The 25611-nt window shown below is 51.8% G+C and overlaps 1 protein-coding gene across 16 annotated transcripts in view; it reads right to left on the bottom strand.

Moving 5' to 3' along the window:
* The window catches only part of CASZ1 (castor zinc finger 1), a 237057-nt gene that overhangs the window by 40136 nt on the left and 171310 nt on the right, over positions 1-25611 (bottom strand). For all 16 annotated transcript variants that reach the window (XM_080380903.1, XM_080380893.1, XM_080380900.1 and 13 more), the window contains 3 exons: positions 12024-12593; positions 4413-5253; positions 1547-1615 (listed from right to left, as the gene is read on the bottom strand). In XM_080380903.1, coding sequence (XP_080237029.1) covers positions 1547-1615; positions 4413-5253; positions 12024-12593 — 1480 coding nt within the window. The remainder of the gene's footprint in view (positions 1-1546; positions 1616-4412; positions 5254-12023; positions 12594-25611) is intronic.

The following is a 25611-nucleotide window of genomic DNA, read 5'->3' as shown; positions in this document are numbered from 1 at the left end:
AGTGTCGTGTCTCTCTCCCCCCACCCCTTGATTTTAAGGCTTTAGACTGTTTTTAAAATTGTGTGTAAACTGAAGGGAAGTGGCTGTGCTGCCAACGGGCGGCTTGCGGAGCTTTTTAAGCAGGATGTGGTGTCCCTTAGCTATCTCACAAGCCTCCCTCAGTTACCTGCCTGACCCAGGGGAAGGGGCTTGCAGAGCACTACAAAGAGTGGATGTGGGTGAAGTGTTTATGCAGTTCTCTGCTTGAGAGGGGAACTGGGGACGGAAAGGGTGGCATCTCCTCTCTCTGCAAACTCTACAATTCCTGCAATCTCAGCAGTAAAAGGATGCTGCCCCTCCTGACCCATGCAAAGATGGGCTCGAACCCCTGCTTTCACTCCTGTACCCTCCCAGGAAGCAGTGAGTTGCCACCTGCACCAGAGGCATTGCTGCTTGAGGAGCTGCATGTGGTGGTGCAGCTGTCCTCTCTTCCCACGTGGTCTTCTGCCTCCTTCTCCTACATGAGGATTTGAGCAAAAGGGAGGAAAGAAATCACCTCTCGCTCCACTCTCTAACTCAGGAGAGCACTGTTCCCACACTTTTTCCTTGCTGATGTGCCAAGATCTTCCCTTGCACCTTCCTAGCAGCTGACTGCCTCCCACAGGGAGGCTCTCTGTAGACTCTGGCAAGGTGGGAAGGCACAGTACACATTTCCCCGCCCTCTTGTTAGTAAGTGCCCAAGTGCTGGTGGGAACAAACCCTTCAGTTCTGTCTCTGGAGAGAAGTGTTTGCTTGCTTCCCTGTCTGGTGTCTTTCTGTATACATGGGGCTTTCGTAGTGAGCTTTCTCATAGTGCAGATGAAGGATTCAACAGGCTAGGGGCAAAGGCCCTACCATGAGCTATAGAACAGGCGGGTGTTATGCACTGATCTCCTCTGCTCCTCTGGCTCTCATGGCATTACTGACTGTCTCACCACAACAGCCTTGGGCTCCCTCTCAGCGTAACTCATTCCTGACCCAAGCTTGCCCACAGCTGCGAGAAGATGCCCTAATCTGCACCTTATTCAGTGAGAGTTTCTGCAAAATTTTCTAGGATAAACATCCCACATTGATGCCAAGACCTGCCTAAACTTGAGTGAGTTGTGAATTCTCCAGCCTAATTCTCAGAGGCGAGATGTTCTTTGCTTGCCTCCTGCAGGCACTGGATATGGTAGGGGGAAAAGGCTGGTGACAGCACAGCAATGGACAGAAAGGACAGTCCAGGGACAGCGCGCCCATTTAAATCCTGGGCTTCTGCAGTGAAATATTTTTCCGCTATTTGTCACAAAATCTCACAGCTCTGGGGACCCGAGCATGCTCTTGGCACGCTTGTATACCGCTCTCAGCTACCACTCTCCCAAGCAAGGGAACAGAGCGAACAGAGCAAGTACAGATGCCAGAGGGAAATGGAAGTGCCAATGACTGGTTTAAACACTTGATCCAGATGGGCAAGACCTCATCTCTCCCACCACCACTCCACCCTCTTACTTCCAGCCCTCTCCCCAAGAAAGTCAAGAGTTTTGCCTACCTGGCAATATACTTCTGGTAAATATTTACGTCTTCGCTGACAGCTGGTTTGTCAGTGGGTAATCCATTCCTAATAAGAAACACACATGGCAGAGCTGGTTAGCAGGCAGGAACAGGGCACAGTCTAAGCTCCTCATTTCTCTCACATACCACTGACACATCGGGAGAGAGGGTCCAGCGAGGAGTACCCAGCAAAGACACCCATATGTTTAACCTTGCTCCCCCTTTCCCTTCAAATCTGGTACCTTTATTTCCTAGGGAACCATACAGTCTGCCTACCACCCTGCCTGCACATTCCCTCTTTGCAGGACTCAGTTCAGTTTGCTGGAGACACTGAGAAGACCAACCATGAAAACCTGTTTCCACAGAAAAAAACTGAATACCCGTTTACAAACAAGTGATGGCCACATGAAAACAAACACTTCCCTGAAGCCCCTTGCAACACTGCCCTTATGGGCATGGAAAGGCCTTCAAGACACATCTGCCCCAGGCTCAGTTGTGCTTCAGCTGCACTGTGAGCTACTGCACATTTCCTATGGCCAGCAGGCGCAGCGTGCTGCTACCTGGTACTGGGGTACTGGCAGCAATGCTACAGCCCCCTAGGTGGGGCTTTAATTGCCTCTGCTTTCACACAGATAGCCTAACTCCAATAGACAGGTGGCCCAGCAAAGGTATTTATGTATTTTAATCAATGACAAAATCAACCCAACTGCACGCAACTGTCACATAAGCCTGGGTTACTTAACATCATTAGCAAGCAGATGAAAATTACATACTCGGTGAGTTCAGCAAAAGGAAGAAGAGACAGAGGACCAGACTCCAGCCTAAGAGACAGTGGCATACCACCACAGCCCCCAGACAGGCTGCATGCAGCCTTCCTTCTCAGCTTTGCCCACACTCAACCTCCACTCCTCCTCGTGACAGCTCTGTAGCCTGGTTTCAACAATGACACCTTTGCACAGAGTTCACTTGAAGTAGGTAGATTAGTTCAGGTCGGGTTAATAGCATTAGGCGTTAGAGAGTCTAAACCCATGGCTAGAGTATACATGCCTATGTGTGAGAGTAAGGGGTAATTCCTGCCAGGTTATTTGGTCCCAATGGGGACTGTGAATGGAAAGCCAGGTCCCAGATACCACAGTTAGCGCTTCCTCCACCAGCACAATTAATGGGCTGCTTTCTTTTATCGTGAAAGCCTGTACCTAAGTAAGCAGCCTAAAGGAGAAGGGACCAGAGCCCCTCCTGTACTCCAACATGTGATTGGGACACTGCGAACTGCCAGGTTGAAGGCCCTGGTCACCCCCATTCCTGTTGCAGCCCCACGACGATGCCCCAGCTAAGGAAGTCCTGTGGCTAGAGCAGGGATCACCACAGTGCTACAAACCCACATCTGCAAGTGGCAGGAAATGAGCAAGAGAAAGGAAATCAAGCTGGGATCCAAGTGCAACACTAAAGCAGGTAAGAAGAGGCTCAGAGCCCCCCCAAGCACAGCTGTAGGCTGGCCGCTGAACTCCAGGCAGCTCAGCGTTCTGCAGACTCTTCAGGCACAGAGTCCCTGGCCAAGTCACCCATCACAACAAGGCACTGTGCCTACAGGAATATTTACAACACAGTGTTTTTTAGTAATAGGAGTCCCTGCCTGCCATCTGGAGCACATACAGGGTGCACCCTGACTGGGGGCCAGATGCAAATGTTAATAATCCTCTGCCCTTTCTCATACACCTTAACCATAGAGCTCCTAAATCTGTCGTCCAGCAGTTGGGAAATGACTGCTCCACATGGAAGACAGGCAGGGAAACACAGAAAGTGGGGGATGCAGACTCGCCTGAGACGGCAAAGAGCATTTGAGTGACGATTCGGCCCCAAGCCTCCTAGGTCTGCATATTAAACACAAAACAGCCTTCCTCCTTACCAGGGGGCAAAGTAGTAGGGTGCATGTGATGATATTTCCCACAGAAGTGCAGGACAGAGGTCCTAGACTTGCTAGAAATTACTCCACAGGATTCACAGCTCACAACAGCCCCAGGTCCACAGGGAGAAACAAGTAAATCCAAACCATGACAAGCAAGCAGAGAAGTCCCTCCTTTCCTCCCTGTTTGCAGCCTCATGTCCACATGTAGCTTTTCCACAGCTATCACCTTTGGAAGCCACATTAAAAAGTAACCGAAGGTTTGGCAAGGCCTTCAGATATCTCCATTCAGTCAATGGCATCACTGAAGAGACTGCCAGCAATGTATTTGTGGGAGGTTATAAGTGGTAACTGGGCTAATGAGTTTGCCCAGTCTGAGGGGTAATTGAATCACCTCTATTTGTGTAAAGAACAAGCAAATTAAGAAGACCCAGGCCTGGCCCCACAGAAGTATGTGTATGCCTAACTCCTATGAAAATTGATGGGAAAGTCTTCTGAGTTCTGGGACAAACAAGAAGCCCCATCTTGCTAACAGGAAAGTCAGAAGAGTTTCACCATTGAGTTAAATGGAAGCAAGGATTAGGTTCCCCTATAGACACAGCTGGACGCCTGGGGAACACCAGAAGAAAGAGAAAGTAGCGTGGCCACAACCTTGTCCCTTAGAGTGCTGACAGCACCCTGTTGCCTCACCTTTCACTTTAACATACAAACCCAAGAGCTAGTAGGCTCTACACTCATGGCTATGACTGCTGATGGCAGGCCACATCCTTAGGGCAAATAAGATAGAGGTGCAGGGTGCAACAAAGGAGCCGACACTCCAACAGAGAAAGCAAAAAGAAACATCACATGAACAGCACAGTATTTATCACCACACAAACTGGAATGGCCCACTGATTCACACGCAGACTTTAGGTACAATCCCCCATTAATACAAAGGTAAGAAAAGTGGAAGGACGCTTACTTTACTGTAGAGACTGTTCCAGTTGTGATGGAGTCTGTCTTGGAGAAAGTTGATTTCAGGTACTCAGGAGTGTTGAATGGCAATGAGACGGACTGCTCTGGCCCAGCTACGGGAGTGCTGCTGGGGGTACTGGCGAGAGGAGCAGGGGCCAGGCTGGGTGTTGGAGCTTTAACTGGAGTAAGCTTCTGAATGTTCCTCACATCATACTTGGAAGGTCGGCCTACCTTGCCTGTCTTGAAGGCGATGGCTCCTCCCATATCTGGGCTTCCTTCTCCAGGCTTGAAAAGGTGCAAGTACTTGACGTTTTCTAGGTCATACTTGGAGGCCTTCTTGTAAGTGTTGCCATTTTGTGGCCTGATGCTCTCACCCGTCTTCAGCTTCTGAATGAAGAAGTCATATTTGGAGGCCCGTGACATCAGGCCCTGCATCTGGGAACTGCTGGGAGAGGGCAGCGGCAGGATGGTGGCTTTGGTCTCCGTCAGCATGGAGGCATCTGGACCTGGCACCCGAATGGGCTGTGCCAGCACTGAGGAAGTTTCTTTGCCCAGCTTGGAGCCCAACTCCTCAGATTTAGCCAAATGCATGGGCCAAGAGAGCTGCTCTCCAGCTTTCAGTTTGCGGATGTACTCCTCATACTTGGAGAAGCGGGCTCGTTTGCTCATGGCATCTTCACCAGGGAGAGAGGCAGCGGTCGCAGTGGCCTCTGAGGTAGCAGCATTCAGCTTGTCAAAGCTGATCTTGCGGGCCAACTCATCCCGCATGTTCTGGTCGTCATAGCCAAACATGCCCAAGAACTCATTCATGGTGGTGGCGGCATAATCTCGCAGCGATGAAGCTTCCCCTACAGAGAACCAAAGTGAGAGAGTCACGCAAGGCGTTGATTTTTCTTCTCCTCCCATACCAGCACTAGTAGCGGGGAGGGGGAGGTAAGGGGAGAGGGGAACATGATCTACTGACGTTTGGCTCACTTGTTAGGTTTTACGACTCTTAAATTAATTTGTTTAAAAAAAAAAAAGTAATTAATACCGGGGTAAAATAAAAAGAGTTCATCAATGCCAGGAAAATCAATTTCCTAAATGTTCTAGCCGATGGCTTTTCAGTACATTAAACAAAGTTTCATAAATGTCTCTGCACTCTTGCCTTGGCCTAATATGAAGAAAAAGTAATTTTACTGGAAGCGAAACCAATGCCAATATGCCGAGGTTTGTACAGTTCTGTCCTTGTGTATGTTTGTATATGGAAGGAGGTGCACAGAGGATAGACAGCAAGCAGTGTGTCTGCGTGCATAAGGAGGGGCAGAAACACGCAAGGTATGCCACATGTGCTGGTGAACAACCCAGCTGAGAGCAGGCAGGACAGCATGGTGTGAAATGGGTAAGGGAGACAGGGCAAGACGATGTACGGGGTGGAGCAGGGGGAGGGCAGAATGGGAAATGCAGAGTAGAGCAGGAAAGCAGCAGAGGTGGAGATGAATTAAGATGGGGGAAGATCAGCAAAGGCTATATGTATGAGCAGCTTGGCAGTGAGGAGAGGAGGGGAAGATGTGGAGAAAAGAAGGCAAGACAAAGACAGGAGAGTTCCCCATAGGTGTTGCGGTCCTCTTCCCTGTCAATCTTGCAAGAGTTCTTTTCACCCAGCTTGCTCCCTTCCTTCTCAACCCCAATGACCAGAGAGCTACTACTCTTCACGTGAAAAGGGGCCACAGTTCAGTGAAGGCTGCAGAAACCCACAGACAGCCTCCTTGAGCAGCCAGGAACAGCTTCCAGTAAGACCACAAAAGGGAAAAGTCCACACAGGTGCAAAATAGGTCAGGAACAGCCTTCTCTTCCTCAGGATTTGGACTGAGGACAGAAAGAGCTGTTGTCCTGATGTGGTCTCTGGAGTGTGGGATGGGGAAGGGGCAAGGAAGGGGTTAGTCTACCTGAGCATAGGAAAAATAAGGGAGGAAAAATGAGCAAAAGCTGTCTTTCCCTGGGTCTCTCCCTCCCTTCCTCAGGCAGTTTCACAGGCCACCAGGAGGGGAAGAACACACATCTGGAGGTCACCCAATATCAGTGTAAAGGAGGAAATAAAGATTGCTCTGATGTGCCGGCTTGGACTCATTTAGGCTTCAGCCTGACACAGCGCTGCTCCTCCTCTCCCTCTTGCTTTCTCCTGCAGAGTAAAGATTTACTGTGTGCAGGAGTCCTTCAAACCTCCCTCGTCATCTTTTCCAATCACTCTAGCTCTCATGGGCAAGCACGCTCGTTCACAGGGAGCCAGCACAGGCAGGTACACTGGCTGCAGAATGGAGGTTCTGGGCACTGGGTCCAGCTCAAACCAAATCAACACCACCTTGAAATGCAGTGGAAAAGGAAGGCACCAAGACACAGCCACAAAAGAGATCCACAAATCCAAACCACGAAAACTGATCCCTACAATTTGGGGGATCTGACAGCCAACGATGCCATACACACAGGCATGCACAGACAGGAGAGCACGCCTGCGCACACAAGACCTAGTCAATGAGCAAGGTCGAAGTTCAATAGCCATCAGCTTCCACAAATGTTTCCACTGGACTATATGGAGGAAAAGACTGCCTGCAACGGGCAGTAAATTGCGCAAGGCCATGAAAGTCATACTCCTGTTTCAATATTGCCTGGTATAGCAGTGTTCACCTAGCAGAAGCGCTGCTGCGCTAGCTGCCTGCGTATGCTGTACGTGAGAAAGGCAACGCAAAGAACATGCCTGAAGCCTGCAAGCAGAAGGACAAAGACATACTTGCTAAGTGCTGGGACCTGCTTTAGCCCAAAACGACTTTCCAGTTCTGAGCACTTAGGCCCAGCATCCTGCATGGGATTTTGGGATGCCTGACTTCAGAATAAACACCCTGTTATTTACAGAATGGGTAGCAATGCCCCTGCAGTGTCTGGCTCGGATTGTAGCTCTTTGTAGTACAACCTCATGGGTCAGCATTAATCTTAAAGGATGTTAAATGCAGAATCATGCCCCACAGTGTTCAATAACAAGACTTGTCAGAAGGAAACCACAAGGAAAGGCTGTATTACTCGATCCTCAGAGGTAGGATCATTTAATCTTGCTTCCCCACTTGACCCTCTCCTGCGGCACTTCCAACACCCTACCAAAGCCATCAACTTTATCTTTCACACACAGACATATTAAATAATTTCATCTCGCTTTAAAGCAGTTCTCCTTTTTACCTCTTTTTCTCACTTCTCCACCTCCATTTCAGTGTAACCCAATGACCCAACAAAAGTGATTAAACCCATGAAATCCCTACTGGGTCTAACACTTCCATGTTTCTGTTAAATCTGCTTTCCCTGTTCTGCTTTTCCTCTCTTTTTGGACCTGTAAAACAATCCCCCAGCCTCCTTCACAATGCCCTGACTTCCAAGCACTGCGCAGAAAAATTCTAGCCAGCCTGTGCCAAACTCCAAGAATACCACAGAGAGGACCTGATAGGAAATTTAAGCTATTAAGTGTGATTTTTACTAGCTTTAACAGCTGCCCTGAAAGCCAGCCAACTCCTTTCCTTCTTTATCCTAACCTGCAGCATATGAAAAAAGAGAGGAGACCCTCTTTTTCAACGCCACATCTCCAATCAGTTTTACAAATCTCAGATCAGTTCAAGCGCCACAGACAATACAAATCCAGAGAGGAGATGCAAGGAAACCTAGTATTTCCTTGTAATACTGCAGAAAATGGAATGTTGTAGGAGACCACCTCCTTTTTAAACTTCTCTCACCTGCACACCTATCTTGGAAGCACCTTTGGTACCTACCTACCTACCCATGTAGCCAGACCTCAACTGGTGCAAACAATTAGATGCAAAACCCAAGACCATAGGAAAAGGGGAGTTGTCAGACCTCTTTTTGATCTTTACAAAGTCTGAGCTTGAGTTGAGATTTCACTACCCTCGATTTAATCCCCTCACCCCCCAAAACACTTCGCGTTCTGCTTTTCCTTTGCTCAAATCTGGTTCCAGATGATTGCAATACCTTCCCTGATCAACAGCTTTGCCAGTGCTGCTCAGTCTTTCCTTATCCACTTTTGAGTTGAAACCCTGGCCAGTTCCCACCACTCGCTGCCTAGCAAGTGCACCTTCACTCATCCCAGTGTGAGCCCGCCGACACATCCCCTAAAGTCAAAGGCAACCCCCCCTTACTTGCCCAGGCACCTAACCAGAAGTCTAGAGGCTCTGGAGGTGGAGGCACCTTATGGAAGGGAGCTGTCTCACCACAAAGATAGTATGAGAACCAGCCAACTCATTTCACATACACTTTCAAACAGCAGTGAAGAAAGAGGTAATTATTATTACCTCATCAACAGAAAACCCTCCTGATACCCACATGCAGACAGAAGTGAAGCAGGACAGCGGCTGGGAAACAAATCCCTGTGAGAAGTGCACAGCCCAGGCAGCCACAGGAAGCATTGTCCCTGGGTCTTCCTCCCCTCCCCTGCACGGCATTTTTCTCTCCTTTTCTAAGTGATAATAAAAGGGCTCCCTCTCCCCTTGCCGCTGCTCTCCATTTGTGGGCATTGCCAAAGAGCAGAGATCTCTGTGTCTCAGAGCAGCTATCGTATCACAAAGGATCCGAAGCTAGCAAAAAAGGGGCTAAAAATAGCCTGCAGCAGCACACTATATATGGAAGGAAAAGCCAAACAGCCCAAATGGAGCACAAGGTCTGGATACTGGGGGATGGGACATCCCAGCCAGGGCTCTGTCCTTTATTCTGCTTGGGAGGGAAAACATGTAGACTAGGGGGCTATAGGATAATATGCAAGGAACTGGAACTCACCATGCATGTCCTCCCAAGTGGAGTCTCCCCAGGAAATTATGAAGATAAATCCCCCCTTGTTGAAAATGGGGCCAATATTCCCTTCCTAAGAGACACAGCCAGTAGGCTAAGAAAAGGGGAGAACTCTGAAAGCTTGTACAGGGCAAAGCTCCTGGTGACTATTTTAGCTCACTATGTAAGAAACAGGCAGAGTAAGGAACATGGGACTGTATAGGAAAACTTCCTTGGGTATGTGTGCGTCAGCCAGAGATTGTGGAAAGGGATCTCTTCAGAGACTGTCTGGGGAAATCTAAATGCCATATATAAATGTGTGTAGAGAAGTATGGGTCAGTCAGTAGGCAGGAGAGGGTGCACAAATGAATGAAGAAACCTATCTGTATGCCCAGGTCAGCTTCTGACACCATCTCCTGACAGACGCCACCTTTGTGATTCCTGAACACCTTTCCTAGCTGTACCAGAGAGGGAGGCACTTAAGGCAAGACTGAGCACCACTCATTAGTCCCTTGTTTCCAAGGGGTGGCTCAGAAAAAGAAATAGAGATGCCATACATGTATGTTCTCCATCTTGTTTCAAAGCATGAGGATTAAACAGCATGGACCAAGTCTCTGCAAACTGCTGCCTGATGCATGGCAAGCCTGTCTGACCCTGGAAGGAGACCAAGGTGTCAGGGATTTGGCATTAAGACTACAGGAGGAGATGGAGGACACAAGCAGTAGCTGAAGTCCCATAAAGCAGGCCATGTGTGCACACATCATGACTCCAGGAAGCAGGAACCTTTCTCAGCCCCACAATTAGGATCACTTTCCCCACTGATCAAGAAAGCTAGTTAGAGACAGGATCCGGTTTTCTGTGGGACTCCTGCTTTTTACCGAAGTTTCCAGCTGATCAAAGTAGTACAGGCTCAACTTTAAATGCTGCTGAGCACTGCCAGCTCTTATCTTCTGTGTCCTCAGAGGGAGCCACTGGTGGTCAGAACCTTCAAAACCAGGTTCCTGCGATGACTCCCCCAAAGCCGCATTGACCAGGACAGGGCTGTATTCCTCTCCTTTGATCTGACTGCCTCCTGCTACCTGGAAAAAAATGCTCCTTTTTGGTATAGCCAGTTTCAGATCTCACTGGAATAAATTTCACTTGCACCCAGTAATACGAGGTCTGAGAGGACTCAATGATGAACAGCTTAAAATCAATTTTCTAGAACACTGACATAAAAAGACAGACGAGGAAAAGAACTTTTGTCCTCTCCAAAGCAAGGGATGTTTCAGTTTGTGCTTTCCAGGGAAATGTTGCAAACAACATTTACAACAAGGTTCCTGAAACAGACACTCAAGACCTGGCAGCGGGACTGTTTGCAAGTCAAATCCCATGTGGCCATCTATGTAAACCGGACCCCACATGTACCATTACCTGCCTTCAACACAGATGAGTCTTCAGCCCCCCGTGAATGCTTATACATTTTTTGCATAATCCTTTGACAATACAGACTTACAACAGCATTTTACTGAGAACTCCTACCTCAGTGAGAAACCTCAGTTCCTTTTCATTTTCCCCAGTTCGGTAACGTATTTTTTTACATTTCAGTTTTCGTAGCAAATAAAAGCTGCAAGGGGTGTGTGGGGGAGGGTGGGGGTGTGTGATTAAAACAAACTAAAAACAGAGTCCAGGCACAATCACCTTGTGTCTGGGAACGACAAGGGCTTTCCTATCAAAGGAAACTGAAGGTCACACTTTTCCTCATTGATCTTGCAATGTTTGTTAATTACTCTGTCACTGATGTGGCGAAGGATAATTAAACAGCTCTGTTTATATCTTATATGCATAATTATGTGCGCTGCCACTGAACTCGTGAAGACTAGAGAATGTGCCTCTCCAGAAGGGGAACGGACAGACGGAGATGAGTTTCAGCTGCGTTATTAACAGGAGGAGGAAAACATGCGCGCACACAAAAGGAGGAAAGTTTGATGGATTCACAAAGTGCCGAGATCAGGGGAGGGGTGCGTGCAGGTGGAGCAGATTAGGGGGAGATCTTTCAATTACAGATCCAGGCCAGCTGAGTGACAGATCGGGGGAGGGAGCTGCTCTGCCCTAATGGAGAGAATTAAATTTACCCTAAGCTATCACCAAGGCTTAGCACTCATGTTCCCCCAAAATCAATCTCGGGGGCGGGGGGCGAGGACCAGAAAGTGAGAAAAAAAATCACCTGGGGCTTCTGCAGCTTCTCTCGCCGGACCCGGCTTTTGAAGGGCCGCAGAAACAAGGCGGCAGCTGCCCCCGGGCCCGGCCGTGCTCCCCGCCGCGGGAAAGGCCTCAGGGCCCGGGGAGGCGGCGGCGCTCGGCCGGGAACCGGCAGCTTCCCCGCCCGACCCTGCTCGGGACACACTCCCGGCACCGCCCGGCCCGGCTGCCACCAGGGAAGCCGTCGCCTACCTCCTGCCGCGGCCGCGTCTTCCAGATCCTTCGCCCCGGCCGGCCGCGCTGCGCGGGGGCCCGTGCGCTCAGGTGCGGCCGCGAGGCGCCGCGAGCCCCTTCCCGCCCGTGGCCAGCGCGCGGGCCCGGCCCCGAGCGGCTGCAGCGCGGGCGGGGCCGCAACACCGCGCTCTGCCGCTGCTGCCCGCCACGGCGGCCGTGCCCGTGCCCCACGCAGCCGCTGCGCACCCTGCGCGCCCCGCGGGCCGGCTCAGGCGGAGGCCAACGGCGCGGCACCGGGCACGAAGCGCCAGGCCCCTGCCGGATCCGCGGCCCTGGCTGGCCCCGGGGCGCCAGCAGTGGCGGTGTCTGTCCCACAGCGGGGGCGCGGAGGATGCGCAGGCCTTACCTGAGGCGGTTCCTGCCCCCAGCTTGGAGCCTGTCTCACCACTGGAGGACCGGTAGGCATCGTCTTTCGAGGCCGGCCCATCCGAATCCCTGTCGTCCAAGAAGTTGCCGTCCTGCGAGCCCCTCAGCGCATCCGCCTCATCCCCGTTATCTTCCTCTTCGCTACAGCCCTTGGGCTGCACCATGTAAACCCCTTCGGGGGGCACCTCCGTGCTGTCGGCGCTCTTGCACTCCTTGCCCTCCACTCGCCCCAGCAAGGGCTCCTCGTTGTACTCCCCGTTCACCCACTTCTCAATCACCTCCCTCCTCTTGTCCTCCTCAATCTTCTGCACACGGCTGAGTCCATCTGAAAACTCCATTCCCAGGTCCTTGGACCCAGGCTGAGGCAGGTCCTTGTTGCTGCTCTCCCGCTGCAGCCCCTTGTCCGCTCGTGCCTGTTCGGCTCCCCCGTGGTCAAAGACGACCTGGCGGCTCAGCTTGGCACAGATTGCATTTAGCTTCAGGCCGCCTTTGCGCTTGGCAGCCATTGTGGGTTTTCCTGAGGCTGCGTCAGTGCATATAGTTCTTTCAGCTAGAAAGAGAGACGGGAAAGAAGCAAAGAAGGGCATTAGTGAGATCAGATAACTGGAACCCAAACAGCAAATGGCTGGTCCCAACCCAACAGGCCTTCAGGCATGGCCAACATCATCCTCTGCAAGGTGGGACTGCTTTCTGTTTCTAAGCTCTGAGTCGAAGCCCGGCCAGGAGAGCCTGGTGAGAGGCACACCAAATCTGCTGGTACCAAAGGATGCCACTGGCCTCAAGAAAGAGCCACATTTTTCTGCTGGGACTGAACCAGGCTCAAAAGGCCCCAGACATTTCGCAGGTAAACGTCGTACAGACCAGCCTTTGCTCCTGGCTCAGGCAGCATATGAGGTCTGTTAAAACCTGACTTGTTCTTTCCTTCAGAGTGCAGTACCACCTGTTTTTAGGTCCCCAGCTCCATCCCAGGTGTGTTGGCTGCCAAAACCACACCAGCCAGTAACTGCACCAAAGCACCTGCAGCAGGGAGAACAGCTTGCCAAGCCTAACCCTAGGGACAGTGAGGAATTCACTTAATGGGGTTTGCACATAGTCTCAGAGAAGAAAACCAGTATGCACCAGAAAGAACAGTACGGAGGACAGAAGCCCTGGCAAATGCATCTGCTGGAGTGCCAGACCGGTGTGAAGACAGTCATATGGGAGAAAATCGCTGTGGGTTGGTTTCACTTGATGGGGCCCCTTTGCCTGCTCACTCACTTGCTCGCTCTTGCACATACAGGAAATTCTGCTCTCACACTTCCCAGCACAATCAGCTAATTAGTGTGGGTTTGTTATTTTAATGTAGTTTATTCATATGTGACAGCTAGTAAAGGAGGGGTAAGGGAAAGTGGGGGGAAAAAGGCAGAAGGTAAGGTCTTAACTTCAAGGTCGTGGAGAATCTTGAACTAAATGGTCCCTATCAGAGTCACCTGCATAATTATTGCACCAACAATTAACAAGATTCAATTGCAAATAAAAGCAAAAACCTGACTCTAAAGCAGTAGCATTGTCTCATTTCCCTCTTTATTTATGATGCCTCCAAGAGCCACCCAGGCTAAGAAGGGTTAAAGGTGCTAAGGCCAGAAATGTGCACACAGCCTGGTTCCCTCAGTGCACACTGCCAAGGCAGACCCTGCCCTGCGTCCCAGGGCTCAGGAAGAGCACACAAAAAAACACTTGCCAGACACACACACCACTGGAGTTACTGTGGGCACACTACTGGAGGTCCCTTCAAAATGTGCTCTTGGACTTTATGTTGTGCTGAAAGAGAAGCCCATCAGACCGCAAGCAAACAGAAACCATGTCCCAACCCCAAATGGTGAGAATGGGTTTCTCCACTGCACAGGAGTCCCTTGTGGCAGCTCAGCCCACACCCTCCTGTCACCAGCACAGAGGTGCTGCTCCACAGGAGCACCGTGAGATTAATCAGACCCCCTACAATGCATCCAGAAGCCATCGTGACAGACCCTAATCCCATAACATGACAGCCCAATACAGACAGACTGAAACTTTAGACCTGCTGTCCAACAGCCAGAGAGTGGCTGCTTAGCATAAACTCCTGACAGCTTCAGACACGATTCCCTGTCAAGGAGTGCAAGAAAAATAACCCCCCGACAAATATACCAGCCCCCCACACAAAGGGAGGCAAAATGTACTCCTGGGCTTTCTAAACATGCACACACCCCCGGCACTAACACCTACGTGCAATCATGCTTTCCTGAAGGGATAGCACACTTTGCCCCTAAACACGTACCTCACCATATAGAAATTATAGCTGTTCAAGAGCTGTATGTATGTGCTGGCATGCTCCATAAATGTAGTCGTACGTGCATGGGTTAAAAAGTCCCATCTCCCCCAAATACATTCCTGTACATTTCCCTACGCATTTCCCTTTCACACATTCCCCCAACACACACAGAGTCCTCACGCATACAGATGGGCACAGGCAGACACCCATGAAGCTGCAGAAGTCTCTGTGTGCTGGCACCTTCCCTTCCCACCACATTCCCACTCTATTTAGGGCAGAAAGCGAAGCTCGATCCTGTGCGCAACTGGTACTGCAGAGGGAATCTCAGGAGGCTGCTGTGAGCTCCAACTGGAGCCCGGCCAGGACACCTACAGCTCACGCCTGTATGCTCGGGCGAGGGGCCAGCGGAGCCTCAACGGCTGCAGGTGGTCAGGACGGTGCCTCCCGCGTGGTGTGGTGCCTGCCCAGGGCCGGGGCACTGGGTCAGCACTGAATCACCAGCCCGCTCTCCCAACGCCGCCTGGTGATTCCCCGGACACGTTGTCACAATGCCCCCAGCCCTGCTTAACTGGTGAGATCAGCACCGCTCCCAGCTGGAGATAAATGGGAGGCAGACACGCGGCAGCCCAGATCCCCACTGCCCTCCCCCTTTCTGCAGCGAGGGCAGGTCCCATTATTCTGGTCTGGAGGTGAGCAGCCAAGTGTGTGCACCAGCCAGCAAATGAATATATAAATATTTATTCAAAGGAAGAGAGGAACAGACGTTCCCGAGGCTGCACTTGCTGCGTACGCAGCAACTTCAGGGAGCCTGCAACTTGTCTCTCATTCCTGCTCCTGCCCGGCTTTGCCCCTCTGCCTCCCCAGCTTCTGCCCCCAGCTCCTGCCCTTCCCCTCTGCATCTTTCCTGTCCCTTCTCCTTGTGTTCAGGATTTTTTTCAAGCACAGCAACACTGCTCTTTAACATTTTGAGAATCTTTTCCTAAAGTTTGAGTTAGAAATAAAGCAAGTTCTCAAAATGCACCTTTTCCCTGATCTATAAAACCAATCCTCCCAGAGACCTTCCTGAGGTGGGATTTGCTCTGTAGTACCAGGGCTCTTACACATCTCCATCCATCCCACCTGTGCACGTACAGCTGCACGGAATCAGAAATCTCAGCTGCTTCTGCCAACCTTGCAACCAACTCTCCGCAAGCCCGGACACATAATTTTATCTTTCCATTGCCTTATTTCCCTTTCTATGGAACGGGAGGGGCGTTACCTCTATCAGCCTTTCTGTTCCCCTCTTTTAGCCTGTCAATTTCTAAAGCAGAAGGGCAACCCTTCTTACAAAGAAACACTGAAGATGGCCATCAGGCCAGAGGGGACCAGAGCATCTGTGCTTCATTCACTGGGGCAGAGGGAGAGGAACTGAGTGGCTGAATGAGGGACCCTTGCATCTGCCCAAGGCCGGGATGCCAGGCCGGGGGATCCCCGAAGCCAGGCAGAGGCTCCTTTCCCCCAGGCCAAGCTCCCCACCCCAAATCACCCTGTGTCTCCATCGCACTGTTTAAAGATTCCAGGCTAAGTAAACATCCCCCTTCATTTTCTTCATCTAAATAGAAATGTTTTGATTTCACATCAATCTGAGGAAGCTGTTTATAACCTGAGCCTGTCACTCGGACTTTTCATCTCTGCCCAGGACAAACTCTCCCACATGCTCTATTTACACTGAGCACTTCCTCTGAAAACAATGCCACTGGGAGTTTACTCCGCTTGCCCCCTCCCAACACCCTGTGAGGAGACACGGCTCCCTCCGCTATGCACCCAGCGCCGTGGCATTGTGAGAGCAAACCTCCCTGTGAAGACAAGGCTTGCTGGACCCAGGCCTGGCAAGGAGGAGGACAAAACGCGCCTTGCCATTTTGCTGCCTTGTCACCACTTCACTTGCTGCTTACAAGCCCAGGGTGCTGCCCCCACTGCCCCTCCTTCCCCGGTCCCTCTGTGCTGCCAGTGCCCCACGTGCAGCCCCAGCCGCTCTCCCTCCACACCGTCCCGAAGCTGCACGTTCTCACCCATGAACTCCGCGGTGGGGTGCTGCCAAGGTGGGCTCTGCCCCCGCCCAAGGGAGAAGAGGGGCTGCGGGAGGGGGGGGCACGTCATGTGTGGGAACAAAGGGCTTTGTGGCACAGACAGAAATAGGGCATCCCAGCCGAGGGGCAAAGAGAAATCCTGGCTTTGTAGGGGAAGGAAAAGAGCCGAAGTCTGGCTTTGGCTTGGGGTCCATGCAGAAGCACATGCTGGTAGTGGGGAGAAAGGGTCCCGGCTGTGAAAAAGGGGTGTGTGGAAGCTGGACGAACCAGCTGGCATAGATGGAGGAGAAGGGGCCCTGGCTGTGCGGCAGGAGCTTACTGGTATGGGAAGAGCCAGGGGTGCAGAGGGGACCCTTGCCGGAGGGGGCAGGGGCTGAGGAGGGATAGGAGACAAGGGGCAGGAGGGCCCGTGCTGCGGGGAGAGGGGTGCTGGCTGGGGAGGGACAGCGCACTGTCACTTCAGAGAGCCTGGTACGTTGAACAGATGGAGCTTTCATATTCCTATTGAAGAGTTTTAAGCCCAGCTGAGCAGCTCCGTTCAAGAGGGAGGTCCCAGTGCCAGCTTTCCAGGAGCTGCAAGCTCTCATTCGATTAATTATTAACAGCATTATTTGGGGCGGGGGGGGGGGGGGGGGAGGGCCAACATGCTGCACAGTCGTTTTCTTTTTTAACCACTGTGGTGCAAGCTTGACTGGAGAGACTCCAGTCTGCCCAGGAGCCCCAACAGGGTGGGCAGCACAGCTTGCTGGGCTAGGGGTGTGAGGGTGCTGCACACCAGAGCCTCTTCACACTTGAGCTGCGGTCCCTAAGATGGAGCCAAACCTTCACAGCAGAAGGCCACTGGGGCACTGGGAACATGCTTCCCTGGAGTAATGCCCTGGCGATGCCCAGCCACACGCTGGGAAGAGGCAGAGAAGGCAGCCAAACGCTCAGCCCCTTCCAGAAAACATTGCCCCTCCAGCACGAAGACTTGTGCGTTATCCCAGGCAGGGCCAAGGCAAAGGCAGCAACAGCCCAGGCATGGCCACAGTGTGTGCGAGTGGATGTAGTGTGTATATTTTCCCCTCTTCAGTTTATCAATAAAACATTTTATAGCTTTTAGCCCAGGAAATGACCTTGGATTAGTGGATGCTGTCTCTTCTGGCTGACCTTGGGGAGTTCACAAAGGCTCTTTAACAACCTCCTCTGCCCTGCAAGCATGGATCCCGCCTGTGCGTGTCTGTGTGAAGCCAGGGAAAGCCCTCAGTGAGAACGTCGTCGGACCTGACAGGCTCCAGCTCAGCACTGGGCAGGGAGAAGGAGAATCAAAGACGGGGGAGGAGAAACGAAGCGAGCAGCCAGGGCATCCTTACTGAAGCACTGCCAGCTGTACTCCCTGCTTTGCAATAGCCGTGAGGGCGCTCCCCACACATCCCATCTATAAACCGTGGAGGAAAAGCTGGGGACTCTGCTCTGGTCCCCGTGGCCAGCGCTTGTCAGAGTGCAGGCTGCCTGCGTTCAGCACTGCTTGACCTTCTCCTGCCTGCCACACTGGCATCTCCAGCTGCACAAGAGGCCACTTTTCTCCCTATTTCCAGCTCCCAGAGCCTGGTTCAACCCTGGCCCAAATGGGCACAGACCAGCACCGGTTCCCTTCAGCAAGCCTGTCCTGCTTCCCTTTGCTCAACCTTCTCAGCTACAGAGTTAAACTGTAATTTTCTGGTGATAGTGAGGGGCGGTGTACGCACCGGGCTGCGACTAACAGCAGTCATCCTGAAAGAGGGGGGAAGCTGCATCAGCTCTGGAGATGCTGGTGCCCTGCACTGGGGCTGCTGGCCAGCCAGGCTGCTCCTGCTTCCCACCCTGCCACTTGGCTGCTCTGGTGCCACTGCCAGGGTTTCGCCAGAGAACAGCTCGTGAACATGGGGAGCCCCCTCTTTCCCAAATGGGAAACAGCCACAGTATCTCTCAATGGTGTGTATTTTCAGTGCAGAAGTGTAATTATGGAGAGAGGGAACAGGACAGGAGAAACCGAGAGAAATTTTCCTCCTCAAGGGAACAGAAACTAAGCTGAGAGGGCTAGTGCTGAGCACTAAGCCAGAGCGAGGTCCCTGCACACCACAGGGCAAAGCCTGCAAGGGTGCTGCAGTGAACAGCCCACCCCATCAGGCTGTCCTCGTTGCTGCCCTCCCCCGCTAACACAAGCCTCCCTTTCCAGCCACGTCTTCTCCCTGTGTTCCCCTGCAGTCTCCCCTAGTACTGGGCACAGAGGCTCCCCATCCTCTCCTGCGAACACCCCCAGCTCTTCTTGTGTCACATACAGAGCCAGCCCCTCTTGGCATCACAGCCACGCAGGCTGTGCCCTGGCACCAAAGTCCCCTCCCCAGAGCACGCTCCCAGCCCCCAGGTGCCCGTTTTCTCCAGTCGCGTCCTCCTGAAGAGCGAGCCCTAAAGTGTTAACGGCGATTGGTGAAATGGCACAGCAGATTGCTACAATAAATAATTTACTGATATTTATAAATATTCAAATCAGCAGGCTTCAGAAATTGAAAGGGGGGGCCTGAGCTGACGGGGAGGAGGGGTGTTTAGGGAGGGGAGGGTGGCTGACATTAATTCCCAGGCTCTCCAAATTCATTTGAGAACTGTTTCTCATTTCCAACAAATATTAAATCTTTTGGTGTCAAGCCTCCAAAATAAATATCAAATAGAAAGTCACCACCCTCTTGGTGGCTGATGCCTTGCCTACCACGATGCTGGGTGCCTGCAGCCCTGTCCCCTCAGACAGCCAGCTGTGGGGGAGCGATGGCAGCCTGCACCAGCCAGGTGCCTGTGCAAGAGCAGCAGCCCACCCAGCCACACCTGTAACGCAGCCCACCGCACCAACAACCATCATCCGAGACAGGAATTCCCGTTACTGCCACCTGCAAGTCCTTGCCTTTGTCTTCCAGCGGATTTTCTAAATCCCATTGGGAAGAAAGGGCTGAACGTCGGAGCAATGAAGGTGGAGCCAGGGCTCCCGACGCCTCCCTGGGAACACGGCCTTGCGGCAGAAACGGAGCAGGGGGTCAGGGCTCCTGACTTAAGACTCCTTGCTCTGGAAGGGAATTTGGTTCTAGTGATTTAAGCTGGGGGTTAAAAGCCAGGAATGCTGGCTTCCAGCCTGGTTTCCAATCACGGTGTAACCATCAGTCTCCTCAGCTTTCTGTGCCTTAGTTTCCCCCTGCAGAGGAGGAGGAGGAGAAGAAGGGATGAAGATGACTGCCCACCCAGCGGCATGAACGCAGCCATGTTTACTCTGTGCTTTGAGATCTCTGTATCAGCACTCTGTCACTGTGCTGGATTGTTACTGAGTCTTTTCAACCCCTGAGCATCCTACTGACCCCTTAGATGGCCATGGGAGATGATCCTGTGTCCTCCCCTGGACCACCCCACTGGTAACGTGAGGCTCCGGCATGGGGTGAATTTCCCCTAGATGAGTAATGGCTTTTCTAATGCACGGGCAGGCTGTCAGCTTCCCTACTCCCAGTGTTTTATGGGTTTAACTGAACGGCTCTGAACTCCCTAGTAAGAAATAAAGTTATCCCTCAGCGTCCCTTCTAAACATTTCACTCAGTGCAAACGGTGTTTAAGAAAAATGAGGACATATTTCTTCTTAAGGATGCAGTATCCCCCTTCAGAGGCCTAATTTATGCCATATATCACTGGCCAGGGAGAGAAAGGCAGCACAGACCTCACACTAGGAGTGAGCTGGCCCTAGCACAGCCCAGGCACAGCCTCTTCTGCTGCAATGGTGCAATGGGCTGCAACTCAAAGTCCTCCAGAGTCCGCAGAGTCCCCGCTGGAGAGCCGAGCCCGGCTGGCAGGCAGCAGAGCAGGACGGACACCTGCTAATACTCAGCACTGCGCTGCCGCCTCGGCTGCTGCATTGACCCTCTCCCACTGCAGAGACCTGCTCACCTGCACCACCCCAGCCTGCGTGGAACCCGTCTTCAACCCGACCCCAGCTCAGCCCCACTTCGGGCCCTTGTCCCCTGCATGGCTGAACCGTGACAGCCTCCGCACTGGCCCCACTCCCTTGCACCGCACCACTCTCCTCTGTGACACTGCCTTCTCACCTGCTGCTGACCTGCTCTGCTGCCGCTCGACCAGCTCTTCACAAGCATTTGGCACAGCTGGTGGGGAAAGTGGTTCAACTGCGAGCAAGGACAGGACTAATCCTTCTTCACAGCTCTTTAGTAACGCACGTCTGAACCTTTTCCTGAGCAGATCTCAAAAATGATCCTAAACGTGCTTTGATCTTGTCTACCCCCAGCCTCCTTACTCTGAGAGCCACTACGGCTCTGCTGCTCACCCCTGAATGCTGAGACAAAGCTCCATTCCTCTGCCCTTCCCTTTGCCACGCTCTGCACTCATGTACCCTGAACCTTCAAAAGACAAGAAACAAGCCCCTTTTTCTGCACACAAGTAACACAGGGAACTTCCAGAATTAACGAAAGGAGCAGAGTAGAAAGAAGAGGGGGAAAAGGGAGTAACAGGAGTCAAAACTCTGGTTCTGCTCCCTGCTCTGTTACTGACCTGCTCCTTCTCTTTGGGCAAACAGCATCAGGCAGGCTGCCCTTCTGTCCTTTACCTGCTGGGTCTCTTCAGATGGTCAGCCATCTGGGCAAAGATTTCTTGCCTAGCTTAGCAGGCCCAGTATCTCGCTTGCAATGTTAGGTGCTACTGCAGTTCAACAGCAGAGGAAAAGCACTGATTCAGGGTAGTCTGAAGCTCAGAAGTCCCTTGAGTCATGCAGCCAACTTTCTAGTTCATCTGCCAATGCAGGATCTTTGATAAGACATTTCAACAGTTTCCTCTTCTTGGTCCCACAAAAACCTGCTCTCAGAGCTCTCAGAGCAGGGTCTCGCTGCTCCCCAGGCTGAGAGGGGCTGCTCCCTCAGAGCCTTCTGTCTTCAGAGTCTTTCTTTCAGATAACATAAAGCCAAGAGGATCAGTTTTTCTGATCCAGTTTCTCCTTCTTGCCTTATTTATTTATTTATTATTAATTTTTCAGTCCAGTTAAAAGGTTTACTATCCAGATGAGCCTAAGTGGCCTCACTCAGCCTAAGTAACTCTATAAATCAACCAGAACTGCTAACATCTACATCATAATCCTGCCATCAATCTCCCCACAGGTTGTGAAGAAAACCAAGAGGAAAGACGCAAAAGGGAGGGTGAAGAGTAATAGCTTATCACCATCAGGTCCCTGCAGGCTAGCTGTGGCCCTTGGAAAACTCCCTATGAAGCCAGACACGTTGTCAGGGCAACTAAATGCAAACACGGTGCCAAACTTCACCTCTCTGTAGATGCACTGGGTGCTGTGCCAGGAGGACATGGTGGATGCAGAGAGAGGGAGGGAAGGGCTGGTGGAGAGCAAAAAGGTCTGGGAAAGCCTCTGGAGCAGGGCCCGCCAGCCCGTGCGGGAGCCAGCTCCCCAGGAATGAGGCAGAGGCCAAGGTGTGAGCCTCTCCAAAACGCTGCCCAGACCCCGCTGATGGGGCAGGGGGTGCGGTGAGACATCAAGGTGGCAGAGAGGGAACCAGACTTAGCTGTGAGTACCTGATGCTGGGGGAATAAAAAGGACCTGGGAGAGACACCTGGTCTCTTAAAGGACGCAGATGAGGAAGGGAATTGCTCAAAGTTTCATCAGTCCCTCTTGGTGACTGTCTTTAATGAGTTACTTCACAGAGAATCCAAACACAATGTGACCCGAGTCAGTGGAGAGCAGCTCCGGCTTCAGGCTGGCCTCAAGAGTCATCCCTAATCAAGGGCAGGGGTTAAGTGAGCCACCTCCTACAAAGGGTCCCTCCAAACCCTGTTGGTAGTTGGTAGGCAGTTTAAGAGCAATTTGCAATCCCTTTCAGCACTATTAAGCTCAGACCCAACAAAGAATGCAGACCCCTAATTAATTGCAGTGGGAAGTCAGGAGCTAAATGGGAGTTGGGAGCCTGAATGCTTGATGCATCACTAAGAAACACAGTGCCAGAAAAAGTTCATTATTGTGGTCTTTCAAGGTCCTGCAAAGTAAATCAGTGTGTTAGCCCGCAAATGTAAGTGAGACCTCAGCAAGAGCTGTATGACAGAGAGCAAACCAGAGCATCTTAGCTGTCCAGCTTGTGTTAATGTCCTCCTCACAGCCCCGCTGCCTGAGCTGTATGTGCACAGGCGAAAGTGCTCTGGGCTCGGTATGCAAAGGGGGCACTCAGGTTCCTTAGAGGTTTCTGTAATCCCCAAGTGGGGCCGGGAGTCTTTTGTGAACTCACAAAGCAGGCACCCATCAGATGCAGCACCGGGAGTTCGGGGCTCTCTAATCCCCAGAGATGCCTGTCACCTGCCCTTACTGTGCAATGTGGTTAGGAGAAATGCTTGTCCGTCCTGTTTGTGTGGCAAAGGCTCAGTCTGGCCAGAGGAGAGCTGAGCTCTGGCATGAAAGCAGCGGGTCATCCCCGAGCCTGTTAACTCAGCAGTCCTGTCAGAGCTGGGAGAGGAACCCCACTGGTCGGGCTGTGCGGGCACTCACCCCACGCTACCCAGTGCTCACACCAACACTAATTCTCCATCTTGCCTTTTGCTGCTCTTTCTTCTGGTCATTAGAGCTCATCTTCTTATCTCTCCTGTCCTTGTGAGCCCATCCATGCGCTAGTGCTATCACTAATTACAAACACCCATCAGTGGGAACACACACGTGTATAGAAACGTGGCCATGCAGGTGCACTATCACATGCAGGGGCACGCATGACCCAGCACACAAACACACGCAACTGCATGCCCGTGCATGTGCTCATGAAACAGTATGCACACAGAACACATGCTAATGCACGCAAACGTCGATGTACCTGTGACCGTACAAGTGTTACACCCGCACTCTGCAATACAGACAGATATACAGCATATGCACCTCCCCAGAGACGCACACCCGCATGCACCGAGCTCTGCTCAGCCCTGCACACGCAGAGAGCACCCACATACATACAGCCCACTAGCAGCCACACATGCAGACGCACACAGGCAGCCACCCGTGTGAGCGCAGAGCACCCTGCACGCACACACACACACACACTCTCATGCACACTTTCAGCACAAGCCCACATGCCTAGTTTATTCTGCAGCTTGGAGTGAGAAGACAGTGGGCTCCCAGCCGGACCCTGCAGACAGACTTGGCAGCAGGGACAGCCACACTCCCCATCCCACCACAGAGCCCCTCTTTACCCCCAGCCCGTCTGCACCTCACACCTTAAGGCAAAAAGAGCATCGGTGAGTGTCTCATTGGAGCTGGCGTCCCAGCGGAGTGTGTGTGCCGGGCAGGGGATCTCTCCCTCTCCCTCTCTCTCTCTCTCGCTTCCACTCGCATCTTTTCATGAACTCTATTTCTCTTTCCTTTCTGAAAACAACTGAGCTGTAAATACTGTTTAACCTTCTTCCCCCCTTCCCCCCTCCCCTCCGCACTATAAAAACACAAATATGCCATAACTCAGCTGGCTCAGCCGCCGCGCCTCCAACATGCCCTGCTCCAGGCCTCTCAGGAAGGTCATAACAAACGACTTTCCGATTCAGTGCTCCTGAAATAATTTTGTGTATTAAAACCTGAATCTGCACTTTCTGGACCGAAAGCCTCTCTTAATTATGGCAAGCGTCCTTGGGATGGACAGTGATCCTTCACTACAGCACCGCTAACCAACCGGAGAGGCAGCCGGCTCCGGCTCCCCACCACCACCTCCTCCCGCTGCCCCCTCCCACCACCACCCAACCCACGGCCCCCCTTGCTCCCTCGCCCCCCCGCCTTCCCTTTGCCCAATCTGTTTTCAAAGTGTGTCTGTCCTTTATTAAATTGTTTTCTTTTCCACATTATCAGTTGCCATGGAGACCTCATCTCTCGGATTATTTGAATTTCATTATATCTATTGATTTGGGAGCATTTCATCTTTTTTATTGTTTTTCTGTCAATTTTCAAAACGAATAACCATCTAATTTGCGTCAGTGCTGATTATGTTTGTCCCTCAATAGAGGTCGGCAGCTGCGTCGGGGAAACAAATCAATGGGAAACCATCATAAACCTCCCCAGTACAATCTCCAGGATATGTGGGTGACATTCCACGCCTGCGAGAAACACTCATCATATCCAAACTTCTTTCTTTCTTTTCTTTTCTTTTCTCCCCTCTTTTTTTTTTTTTTATTTCCCCTTCGCAGCCAGCTCCGCTGGCCAGTGGCGGGTCACATTTAAAATCATATTTATTTTACACACATACGTGTGTAATTTTGGATGCATCACATTTTCAGACAGGGAGGGGACAAGGGTGAGAACAGGGGGAAGGAATTTTTTTGTAGGAAAGAAGGGAAGAAAAGGATGACAAGGGAAAGAAAAAGAGGAAAAGTGGATCGGGACTGCAAATTGCTTACTATGTTTTTTTTTTAAATAATTTATGCAATTTTAAGCATTTATGTATAAATTTTTTAATAAGCCACCCTGGAGCAAAATAGCCATTAACATCCCGACGTCCTTCTGTCCAATGGGCTCGTGTGCAGGATCAATTTCCGAGAGTACTTTCCTTTTTTTTATGACATGATAAAATGCTTTTAAAGCAACTTACACAAATATGGAAATTTTTTTCCCCTCCTCTTTTTTTTTTTTTTTTTTTTTTTTATAACAGCCTCCACTTATTCACCAGGGAGAGCGAGCAAGCGAGCGAGCGTGTGTGTGTGCTGGGGAGGGCAGTTGGCAGAAGGATAGACCCAGCCCTAACTGGAACGGACCTGCCTGTCCTTCTAACAAGGGCATAAACTTTCATTAGCGATGCACACAGTCAAAGGCAATTTAGGGAAACGCGCTGTACAGAAAAGGAAAACCTCAGCGTTTTTTATACAGTGGCTCCTTGGCTCCGTCCAGGGGGCTCTATCCTTGAGCTCAGCTTGCGCTCTCCAACCAAAGTGACCCCACCGGCCACGGGGGAGGCAGGAGCAGGGGCCGGGGGGGCAGAGCCTGGGGCTGCTCTTGGGGACGCCGGCGCCCAGCAGTGCCAGCCTCGGCCCCTCGCCTTGCCCCGCCAGCAGCCTGCATGCCCTGCAGCTGGTCTAGAGCAGCCAGTCAATATTAATGTCTTGCTGGAACCCACCGGTCCTACAAGAGGCCCAGAGGTATCTGTTGCTCTGCCCTCCATGGAGCTTTGCCCCTCCGATGGGCTAGTCCCCCCCAGAGG

The sequence above is a fragment of the Falco punctatus genome, assembly GCF_963210335.1.
Source record: "Falco punctatus genome assembly, chromosome: 3".
In the NCBI taxonomy this organism is placed as follows: Eukaryota; Metazoa; Chordata; class Aves; order Falconiformes; family Falconidae; genus Falco; species Falco punctatus.
This window is presented reverse-complemented; position numbering and strand designations above follow the sequence as displayed.